At 45.2% G+C, this 12,180-nt stretch overlaps 1 protein-coding gene across 1 annotated transcript in view; it reads left to right on the top strand.

Annotated features, from left to right (window-relative positions):
* si:ch211-180a12.2 overlaps positions 1–7,876 on the top strand; it is a 94,649-nt gene extending 86,773 nt beyond the window's left edge. Inside the window, 1 exon segment of the mRNA XM_046369397.1 lies at positions 7,525–7,876. Coding sequence (XP_046225353.1) covers positions 7,525–7,556 — 32 coding nt within the window. The 3' untranslated portion in view covers positions 7,557–7,876.
* Positions 7,877–12,180: the final 4,304 nt, after the last annotated feature.

Below are 12,180 nucleotides of genomic sequence, written 5' to 3'. Positions count from 1 at the left end.
AGAAAAAAGAAAGAAGGGATACTGGTCTGTAGTTGTTGACATCGGAGGGATCGAGTGTAGGTTTTAACGTTTTTTATTTCACCTTTATTTAACCAGGTAAGCTAGTTGAGAACAAGTTCTCATTTACAACTGCGACCTGGCCAAGATAAAGCAAAGCAGTGCGACAGAAACAACAACACAGAGTTACATGGAATAAACAAGTGTACAGTCAACAGAATAGGGGGAAAAAAGAGTCTATATACAGCGTGTGCAAATGGCATGAGGAGGTATGGCAATAAATAGGCCGTAGTAACAAAGTAATGACAATTTAGCAGATTAACACTGGAGTGAAAGATGAGCAGATGATGATGAGCAGATAATGGTGAGTAAGTAGTGATACTGGTGTGCTAAAGAGCAGCAAAGTAAATAAATCAAAATGGGGATGAAGTAGATAGATTGGGTGGGCTATTTACAGATGGACTATGTACAGCTACAGTATTCCAGGTTTAGTAGTTATGGTCATTTGTTGTGTGGTTCAGTAGTTGTGTTGTCCCTAGTTATGGTCAGTAGTTTTGTGGCTGTGGTCAGTATTTGAGGTTTAGTAATTGTGGTCAGTAGTTGTGTGGTTATGGTCAGTAGTTGTGGTCAGTAATTATGTGGTCAGTATTTGAGTGGTTGTGTTGCAGGTTATTTGGGCCCTATAGTGTGGACATGGTCAGCAGTTGTTTAGTAGTTGTGCCGTTGTGATCATAAGTTGTGTGGTTCAGTAGTTTTGTGGTTAGTAGTTGTGTGGTTCATTAGTTGTGGTCAGTAGGTGTGTGGTTGTGGTCAGTAGTTTTGGTATGTGTGTCATGTTTTGTCATTAATTATCATGTCTTGTCCCTGTGCTTCCCCTTCTATTCGTTTCCCTCTGCTGGTCTTATTAGGTTCTTTCCCTCTTTCTATCCCTCTCTCTCCCCCTCCCTCTCTCACTCTCTCGCTCTCTCTTCTCTCTATCGTTCCGTTCCTGCTCCCAGCTGTTCCTATTCCCCTAATCATCATTTAGTCTTCCCACACCTGTTCCCGATCCTTTTCCCTGATTAGAGTCCCTATTTCTCTCCTTGTTTTCCGTACCTGCCCTGTCGGATCCTCATCTATAATTCACCGTGCTGTGTCTATGTTTTGCCCTGTCGTGTCGTGTTTCCCTCAGATGCTGCGTGGTGAGCAGGTGTCTGAGTCTGCTAGGTTCAAGTGCCTTCCCGAGGCAACCTGCAGTTCTCGATCAAGTCTCCAGTCTGTTCTCGTCTTTACGAGTAGTATTATGCTTTTTGTTTTGTAAAGTTTATTACTGGATTAAATACTCTGTTTTCGCCAAGTCGCTTTTGGGTCCTCATTCACCTGCATGACAGAAGGATCCGACCGAGGAATGGACCCAGCGACTACAGACGCTCGTAACACTGCCGTCGAGATCCAAGGAGCCATGCTCGGCAGACACGAGCAGGAATTGTCTGCTGCTCGCCATGCCGTGGAGAACCTGGCCGCTCAGGTTTCCGACCTCTCTGGACAGTTCCAGAGTCTTCGTCTCGTGCCACCTGTTACTTCCTGGCCTGCCGAGCCTCCAGAACCTAGGGTTAATAACCCACCTTGCTACTCCGGGCAGCCCACTGAGTGCCGCTCCTTTCTCACCCAGTGTGAGATTGTGTTCTCTCTCCAACCCAACACATACTCTAGAGAGAGAGCTCGGGTTGCTTACGTCATTTCACTCCTTACTGGCCGGGCCCGAGAGTGGGGAACAGCTATCTGGGAGGCAAGGGCTGATTGTTCTAACAATTACCAGAACTTTAAAGAGGAGATGATTCGGGTTTTTGACCGTTCAGTTTTTGGTGGGGAGGCTTCTAGGGTCCTGGCTTCCCTATGCCAAGGTGATCGATCCATAACGGATTACTCTATAGAGTTTCGTACTCTTGCTGCCTCTAGTGACTGGAACGAGCCGGCGCTGCTCGCTCGTTTTCTGGAGGGACTCCACACAATGGTCAAAGATGAGATTCTCTCTCGGGAGGTTCCTTCCAGTGTGGACTCTTTGATTGCTCTCGCCATCCGCATAGAACGACGGGTAGATCTTCGTCACCAGGCTCGTGGAAGAGAGCTCGTATCAACGGTGTTTCCCTGCTCCGCATCGCAACCATCTCCCTCCTCTGGCTCTGAGACTGAGCCCATGCAGCTGGGAGGGATTCGCATCTCGACTAAGGAGAGGGAACGGAGGATCACCAACCGCCTGTGCCTCTATTGCGGATTTGATGGACATTTTGTTAATTCATGTCCAGTAAGAGGCCAGAGCCCATCAGTAAGCGGAGGGCTACTGGTGAGCGCTACTACTCAGGTCTCTTCATCTAGATCCTGTACTACTATGTCGGTCCATCTACGCTGGACCGGTTCGGGTGCTACATGCAGTGCCTTGATTGACTCTGGGGCTGAGGGTTGTTTCATGGACGAAGCATGGGTTCGGAAACATAACATTCCTTTCAGACAGTTAGACAAGCCTACGCCCATGTTTGCCTTAGATGGTAGTCATCTTCCCAGTATCAGATTTGAGACACTACCTTTAACTCTCACAGTATCTGGTAACCACAGTGAGACTATTTCTTTTTTGATTTTTCGTTCACCTTTCACACCTGTTGTTTTGGGTCATCCCTGGCTAGTATGTCATAATCCTTCTATTAATTGGTCTTGTAATTCTATCCTATCCTGGAACGTATCTTGTCATGTGAAGTGCTTAATGTCTGCCATCCCTCCCATTTCTTCTGTCCCCACTTCTCAGGAGGAACCTGGCGATTTGACAGGAGTGCCGGAGGAATATCATGATCTGCGCACGGTCTTCAGTCGGTCCCGAGCCAACTCCCTTCCTCCTCACCGGTCGTATGATTGTAGTATTGATCTCCTTCCGGGGACCACTCCTCCTCGGGGTAGACTATACTCTCTGTCGGCTCCCGAACGTAAGGCTCTCGAGGATTATTTATCTGTGTCTCTTGACGCCGGTACCATAGTGCCTTCTTCCTCTCCGGCCGGGGCGGGGTTCTTTTTGTTAAGAAGAAGGACGGTACTCTGCGCCCCTGCGTGGATTATCGAGGGCTGAATGACATAACGGTTAAGAATCGTTATCCGCTTCCCCTTATGTCATCAGCCTTCGAGATTCTGCAGGGAGCCAGGTGCTTTACTAAGTTGGACCTTCGTAACGCTTACCATCTCGTGCGCATCAGAGAGGGGGACGAGTGGAAAACGGCGTTTAACACTCCGTTAGGGCATTTTGAGTACCGGGTTCTGCCGTTTGGTCTCGCCAATGCGCCAGCTGTTTTTCAGGCATTAGTTAATGATGTTCTGAGAGACATGCTGAACATCTTTGTTTTTGTCTATCTTGACGATATCCTGATTTTTTCACCGTCACTCGAGATTCATGTTCAGCACGTTCGACGTGTTCTACAGCGCCTTTTAGAGAATTGTCTCTACGTAAAGGCTGAGAAGTGCTCTTTTCATGTCTCCTCCGTTACTTTTCTCGGTTCCGTTATTTCCGCTGAAGGCATTCAGATGGATTCCGCTAAGGTCCAAGCTGTCAGTGATTGGCCCGTTCCAAGGTCACGTGTCGAGTTGCAGCGCTTTTTAGGTTTTGCTAATTTCTATCGGCGTTTCATTCGTAATTTCGGTCAAGTTGCTGCCCCTCTCACAGCTCTTACTTCTGTCAAGACGTGTTTTAAGTGGTCCGGTTCCGCCCAGGGAGCTTTTGATCTTCTAAAAGAACGTTTTACGTCCGCTCCTATCCTCGTTACTCCTGACGTCACTAGACAATTCATTGTCGAGGTTGACGCTTCAGAGGTAGGCGTGGGAGCCATTCTATCCCAGCGCTTCCAGTCTGACGATAAGGTTCATCCTTGCGCTTATTTTTCTCATCGCCTGTCGCCATCTGAGCGCAACTATGATGTGGGTAACCGTGAACTGCTCGCCATCCGCTTAGCCCTAGGCGAATGGCGACAGTGGTTGGAGGGGGCGACCGTTCCTTTTGTCGTTTGGACAGACCATAAGAACCTTGAGTACATCCGTTCTGCCAAACGACTTAATGCCCGTCAAGCTCGTTGGGCGTTGTTTTTCGCTCGTTTCGAGTTTGTGATTTCTTACCGTCCGGGTAGCAAGAACACCAAGCCTGATGCCTTATCCCGTCTGTTTAGTTCTTCTGTGGCTTCTACTGATCCCGAGGGGATTCTTCCTTATGGGCGTGTTGTCGGGTTGACAGTCTGGGGAATTGAAAGACAGGTTAAGCAAGCACTCACGCACACTGCGTCGCCGCGCGCTTGTCCTAGTAACCTCCTTTTCGTTCCTGTTTCCACTCGTCTGGCTGTTCTTCAGTGGGCTCACTCTGCCAAGTTAGCTGGTCATCCCGGTGTTCGAGGCACTCTTGCGTCTATTCGCCAGCGCTTTTGGTGGCCGACTCAGGAGCGTGACACGCGCCGTTTCGTGGCTGCTTGTTCGGACTGCGCGCAGACTAAGTCGGGTAACTCTCCTCCTGCCGGTCGTCTCAGACCGCTCCCATTCCTTCTCGACCATGGTCTCACATCGCCCTAGACTTCATTACCGGTCTGCCTTTGTCTGCGGGGAAGACTGTGATTCTTACGGTTGTCGATAGGTTCTCTAAGGCGGCACATTTCATTCCCCTCGCTAAACTTCCTTCCGCTAAGGAGACGGCACAAATCATTATCGAGAATGTGTTCAGAATTCATGGCCTCCTGTTAGACGCCGTTTCAGACAGAGGCCCGCAATTCACGTCACAGTTTTGGAGGGAGTTCTGTCGTTTGATTGGTGCGTCCGTCAGTCTCTCTTCCGGGTTTCATCCCCAGTCTAACGGTCAAGCAGAGAGGGCCAATCAGACGATTGGTCGCATACTACGCAGCCTTTCTTTCAGAAACCCTGCGTCTTGGGCAGAACAGCTCCCCTGGGCAGAATACGCTCACAACTCGCTTCCTTCGTCTGCTACCGGGTTATCTCCGTTTCAGAGTAGTCTGGGTTACCAGCCTCCTCTATTCTCTTCCCAGCTTGCCGAGTCCAGCGTTCCCTCCGCTCAAGCGTTTGTCCAACGTTGTGAGCGCACCTGGAGGAGGGTGAGGTCTGCACTTTGCCGCTACAGGGCACAGACTGTGAGAGCCGCCAATAAACGCAGGATTAAGAGTCCAAGGTATTGTTGCGGCCAGAGAGTGTGGCTTTCCACTCGCAACCTTCCTCTTACGACAGCTTCTCGTAAGTTGACTCCGCGGTTCATTGGTCCATTCCGTGTCTCCCAGGTCGTCAATCCTGTCGCTGTGCGACTGCTTCTTCCGCGACATCTTCGTCGCGTCCATCCTGTCTTCCATGTCTCCTGTGTCAAGCCCTTTCTTCGCACCCCCGTTCGTCTTCCCTCCCCCCCTCCCGTCCTTGTCGAGAGCGCACCTATTTACAAGGTACATAAGATCATGGACATGCGTTCTCGGGGGACGGGGTCACCAATACTTAGTGGATTGGGAGGGTTACGGTCCTGAGGAGAGGAGTTGGGTTCCGTCTCGGGACGTGCTGGACCGTTCACTCATTGATGATTTCCTCCGTTGCCGCCAGGATTCCTCCTCGAGTGCGCCAGGAGGCGCTCGGTGAGTGGGGGGGGTACTGTCATGTTTTGTCTTAGATTGTCTTGTCATTTTGGCTTTTCCCTCTGTTCATTTTCCTCCTGCTGGTCTTTTTAGGTTCGTTCCCCTTTTTCTCTCTCCCTTCCTCTCTCTCTTCTCTCTATCGTTCCGTTCCTGCTCCCAGCTGTTCCTATTCCCCTAATCATCATTTAGTCTTCCCACACCTGTTCCCGATCCTTTTCCCTGATTAGAGTCCCTATTTCTCTCCTTGTTTTCCGTACCTGCCCTGTCGGATCCTCATCTATAATTCACCGTGCTGTGTCTATGTTTTGCCCTGTCGTGTCGTGTTTCCCTCAGATGCTGCGTGGTGAGCAGGTGTCTGAGTCTGCTAGGTTCAAGTGCCTTCCCGAGGCAACCTGCAGTTCTCGATCAAGTCTCCAGTCTGTTCTCGTCTTTACGAGTAGTATTATGCTTTTTGTTTTGTAAAGTTTATTACTGGATTAAATACTCTGTTTTCGCCAAGTCGCTTTTGGGTCCTCATTCACCTGCATGACAATGTGGTTGTGGTCAGTATTTGTGGTTTAGTAGTTGTGGTCAATAGTGGCCAATAGGTGTGTGGTTGTGGTCAGCAGTGGTGGTCAGTAGTTTTGTGGTTTTAGTCAGTATTCCAGGTTTAGTAGTTGTGGTCAGTAGTTGTGTGGTTGTGGTCAGTAGTTTTGTGGTTGTTGTCATTAGTTGTGTGGTTCAGTAGTTGCTGTGGTCAGTAGTGGTGGTCCGTAGTTTTGTGGTTGTGGTCAGTATTTGAGGTTTAGTAGTTGTGGTCAGTAGTTGTGTGGTTGTTGTCAGTAGTTGTGGTCATTACTTTTGGTAAGGCAAAACGTATTTGCTAATTTTATGACAAAGCAAAGAGAACTTCAAAATGTCATGTATCTGTATTGGAATGTGCAGCTGTTTTTGGTAAGTAATCCATGTTCTAGTTTCTGACATGACTTACTGCATCTTTAATGAAAGCAGTTGGTGGTTTACTGAAACAGCTCTACTTATTGATTGGTAGAAGCTATTCCTGTTCTGATTTCAGATTTGAAAAGCAGACAAGTAGAGGAACATTTCATACACTAAGTTTTTGTCTGCATTTTTTGGGGGAGTAGTTAAAATGGCAATTTGAAAGAATTTTGGGGAAAAAATTGTCAATGCAGTTACTAAAACAGTTGTATTGTTGGATTGGTAACAGATATTTTTTTGTTACGATGACAGATTTGAATAACAGAAGTAGACGAAGATGTTCTGACCTCTACATTTTTGTTTAACTTGTTGGGAAAGTGGCCAAAATGCCAGTTGTTTATAAAAAGTTAGATGAAAATGTCTTTGACATTACTTCTGAGTTCAGATTCGAAAAGCAGATAAGTAGAGGAAGATTTTACATGTTCTAACCTTTTGTCTAAGAAGTAGTTGGCAAATTGGTCAAAGTAGCTGATTTTGTGTTAAGAGTAGCATCATAGCATTTACAGTGAATGGAATGTTGAAAGTGATGATGTCACAATGGGGCCTTTAGAATGCTGAGGAAATCCCAGGAAAAGTAAAAAGATATCAATGTTCTACAAGCACACTATTCCAGACCGATCTGCATGTCTTGACGTTTGAATGGTGTTTCTAGCTTAAACAGTGTAGGAGGAATCACGTTCCAAAGAAAAATAAGAGGTATGTCAAAGATTTAAAATGGGGGTTGTGCGTCAAAAAACCCACCTATAATAATACAGTGTAACTACAGTATAATAAGTCAGACATTTGTCAAATATTTAAAGTAGGTGCTTTCGCAAGCCCCATTAATTAATTAATATAATGCATCACAAGAAATACACTTAACTTATATGCAACATATAGTATATCACGGGACATAACTCTAACTCCTGTCTTTTTTTTGTTGCAGAGCCCAAGGAAGAGGTTTCATCTTCACTGTGAATGGGGCCTACAAAATGTGTTTATTTTTTATAACATAGATATAAAATACTTATGGTATACGACTCCTCAGGATGTCACACTTTATCCTATAAGTAAGCATTTCACTGTTAGTCTACACCTGTTATTTACAAAGCTTATGACAAATACATTTGATTTGATGCTTGTTTCCGCATAATGTCATTTGTAATTGTATGATTCATACATTTCATATTCAAGTCATATTTCGTTTCAGATTCAGCACAACGTGTGTCGCATAATCTTCTAAAAACATATACATTTTTGAAAATGTAATTTTGTCAATAAAATCTTGGTTCACTTTTTGTGCAGAATCTCATTTAAGTTGTGGGGACAAAACAGTTCTATCTTCCTTTACACTGACATTGTACTGTGTTGTTCATTGTTTTTACATCGGGACAAAATGTGTGAGCCTGATGCGTTTCAAAAATAGACGTGGTTCTCTGTCTCTTCCTTTCACCTCAACCACAATTGAAACAAGGGGAGTGCATTTCACATGCCTTCACATTGCACATTTCACACACTTCTGCCTTGTTCTCAGTGTTAATAGTCAAGAATTAACTTTTTAATTATTTATAATTATATTACTTATGTTCTGTGCAATGTCAATGCATAATCTGTATCATTGGATTGGTTCTTCTGTAGCCAAAGCCACATTTAACATATTAATTTAGTTTACTTTGTTTGCTCTTATAGATTTGGACTCTTATAAAGAAAAGGAACAAGGTTATTGTCTTTTTATAGTTAAACAGACATGGGTCAGTGAAAGAATGTTCCAATTGCCAGGTGATTAAGAATCCATGTGGTATAGCACTGTCTGCAACTAATCTTGATATAAAGTAATAGATTTAGACATATTTTTAAAATATTAATATAGCCTACATTACAGCCGTACACTATCGATCCTATTGATCACGCTTCCCGCAATGATGCGCATGCAACATGCCAAAATTAGTAATGCGTTCAGTTATCCTCTTCCTCATATGGATGTATACTGGACATCTCAGCCTCAAGAACAACATTTCTACAAGCTGTTACTGAAATGCCCATTTTTACATTTGCTCACGTTTAGACCGCTCATCGGAAAAGTTATTTGTAGGACAATTAAAAGGCCTATTTTGGGATTTTATGTTGTCTCTGCGTTTGACAAAATAACAAATACCAAGAAGTAGTTTACCTCAGTGTCACGCCCTAGCCTTAGTATTCTGTGTTTTCGTTATTATTTTGGTTAGGCCAGGGTGCGACATGGGGATTTATGTGGTTTGTTTTGTCTGGGGTAGTTTGTAGTTATGGGATTGTGGTTAGAGTAGTACTCTAGGTAAGTCTATGGTTGCCTAGAGTGGTTCTCAATCAGAGGCAGGTGTTTATCGTTGTCTCTGATTGGGAACCATATTTAGGCAGCCATATTCTTTAGGTCGCTTGTGGGTGATTGTTCCTGTCTCTGTGTTTGCACCAGATAGGGCTGTTCTGGTTTTTCACATTTCTTGTTTTGTTAGTCTCGTGTATAGTTTCTTTATTAAAGAACCATGAATAATAACCACGCTGCGTTTTGGTCCGCCTCTCCTTCGACTCAAGAAAACCGTTACACTCAGGTTCCAGTTTGATGTAGGCCTACTCTGATCTGAAGTTTATCATCTTATCGAAGAAGCCACTGAAACACCAAAAGATGGACTCACCAGCAAGCCCCCTTTCTCATGCTGGGAGGACTTTCTGGACAGTTTGGTTGAGTTTATGTGCTGAAATAATTTACTGAAGGACACTGTTTCTATAGCCTACAAATAATGATATATTATGCACAATTGTCCATGGTACTAGCTTTTGTTACTATTACTGGGTCGTTCCACCAATTCTGTGCCTTTTGAGACGTCTAACTTGGACCAAAAAAGTTTCACCTAATTTTTACATGCTGTCATAAAGTTCAACTTTATGAAAAACATGTTTCCCGTCTCAATAAAAACATACAAGTGTATATTAACTAGAGTCGATTGACAGACCGGTGCGTTATAGAAAAATACCCATCATAATCTGTCAGTTTTTTTTTGCATTGGATGCATCTAAATCCACCACATCCGCCGATGTCGCACTTACACATCTGAGGAAACCAGGCACCATCCTTGTGGTGGCAGCATCATTGTAATGATCTTCGTCTGTTGTTTGTAGAAAGTCAGACCGAAATGCAGCGTGTAGGTTACTCATGACTTTTAATAAAGCTAATACGGTACATGAAATAACGAAGAAGAAAACAACAAACGAATGACACTAATACAGCCTATCTGGTGACTAACACTAAGACAGGTACAATCACCCACGAAATACAACGCGCACTCAGGCTGCCTAAATACATTACATTACATTACATTTAAGTCATTTAGCAGACGCTCTTATCCAGAGCGACTTACAAATTGGTGCATTCACCTTATGACATCCAGTGGGACAGTCACTTAACAATAGTGCATCTAAAACTTAGGGGGGGTGGGGTGAGAGGGATTACTTAACCTATCCTAGGTATTCCTTAAAGAGGTGGGGTTTCAGGTGTCTCCGGAAGGTGGTGATTGACTCCGCTGTCCTGGCGTCGTGAGGGAGTTTGTTCCACCATTGGGGGGCCAGGGCAGCGAACAGTTTTGACTGGGCTGAGCGGGAGCTGTACTTCCTCAGTGGTAGGGAGGCGAGCAGGCCAGAGGTGGATGAACGCAGTGCCCTTGTTTGGGTGTAGGGCCTGATCAGAGCCTGGAGGTACTGAGGTGCCGTTCCCCTCACAGCTCCGTAGGCAAGCACCATGGTCTTGTAGCGGATGCGAGCTTCAACTGGAAGCCAGTGGAGAGAACGGAGGAGCGGGGTGACGTGAGAGAACTTGGGAAGGTTGAACACCAGACGGGCTGCGGCGTTCTGGATGAGTTGAAGGGGTTTAATGGCACAGGCAGGGAGCCCAGCCAACAGCGAGTTCCCAAATCCGATTCCCAATCCGAGACAACTAGAATCAGCTGACTCCAATTAGGAATCGCCTCAGGCAGCCAAGCCTAACTAGACACACCCCTACTAATACACACTCCTAATTAATACAAACCCCAATACGAAATACAACATATAAACCCATGTCACACCCTGGCCTACCCAAACATATAACAAAAACACAAGATACAATGACCAAGGCGTGACAATCATGCTGTGGGGATGTTTTTCGAAGGCAGGGACTTGGTGACTAGTCAGGATTGAGGGAAAGATGAACGGAGCAAAGTACAAAGAGATCCTTGATGAAAACCTGATCCAGAGTGCTCAGCATCTCAAACTGGGGCGAAGGTTCACCTTCAACGCCCCTAAGCACACAGCCAAGACAATGCAGGAGTGGCTTCGGGAAAAGTCTCTGAATGTCCTTGAACCCGATGGAACATCTCTGGAGAGACCTGAAAATAGCTGTGCAGCCAATCTCCCCATCCAACATGACAGAGCTTGAGAGGATCTGCAGAGAGCAATGGGAGAAACTCCCCAAATACAGGCGTGCCAAGCTTGTAACGTCATACCCAATAAGATTTAAGGCTGTAATCAATGCCAAGGTGCTTCAACAAAGTACTGAGTAAAGGGTCTGAATGCTTATGTGAATGTGATATATAATTAGCAAAAATTTTACAAAACATTTATTTTTTATTTTATTTCACCTTTATTTAACCAGGTAGGCTAGTTGAGAACAGGTTCTCATTTGCAACTGCGACCTGGCCAAGATAAAGCATAGCAGTGTGAACAGACAACACAGAGTTACACATGGAGTAAACAATTAACAAGTCAATAACACAGAGAAAAAAAGGGGAGTCCATATACAATGTGTGTAAAAGGCATGAGGAGGTAGGCGAATAATTACAATATTGCAGATTAACACTGGAGTGATAAATGATCATGTACAGGTAGAGATATTGGTGTGCAAAAGAGCAGAAAAGTAAATAAATAAAAACTGGGGATGAGGTAGGTGAAAATGGGCGTGCTATTTACCAATAGATTATGTACAGCTGCAGCGATCGGTTAGCTGCTCAGCTAGCTGATGTTTGAAGTTGGTGAGGGAGATAAAAGTCTCCAACTTCAGCGATTTTTGCAATTAGTTCCAGTCACAGGCAGCAGAGTACTGGAATGAAAGGCGGCCAAATGAGGTGTTGGCTTTAGGGATGATCAATGAGATACACCTGCTGGAGCGCGTGCTACGGATGGGTGTTGCCATCGTGACCAGTGAGCTGAGATAAGGCAGAGCTTTGCCTAGCATGGCCTTGTAGATGACCTGAAGCCAGTGGGTCTCTCCGACGAATATGTAGCGAGGGCCAGCCGACTAGAGCATACAAGTCGCAGTGGTGGGTAGTATAAGGTGCTTTAGTGACAAAACGGATGGCACTGTGATAAACTGCATCCAGTTTGCTGAGTAGAGTGTTGGAAGCAATTTTGTAGATGACGTCGCCGAAGTCGAGGATCGGTAGGATAGTCAGTTTTACTAGGGTAAGCTTGGCAGCGTGAGTGAAGGAGGCTTTGTTGCGGAATAGAAAGCCGATTCTTGATTTGATTTTCGATTGGAGATGTTTGATATGGGTCTGGAAGGAGAGTTTGCAGTCTAGCCAGACACCTAGGTACTTAT

The sequence above is a fragment of the Oncorhynchus gorbuscha genome, linkage group LG11, assembly GCF_021184085.1.
Source record: "Oncorhynchus gorbuscha isolate QuinsamMale2020 ecotype Even-year linkage group LG11, OgorEven_v1.0, whole genome shotgun sequence".
In the NCBI taxonomy this organism is placed as follows: domain Eukaryota; kingdom Metazoa; phylum Chordata; class Actinopteri; order Salmoniformes; family Salmonidae; genus Oncorhynchus; species Oncorhynchus gorbuscha.
This window is presented reverse-complemented; position numbering and strand designations above follow the sequence as displayed.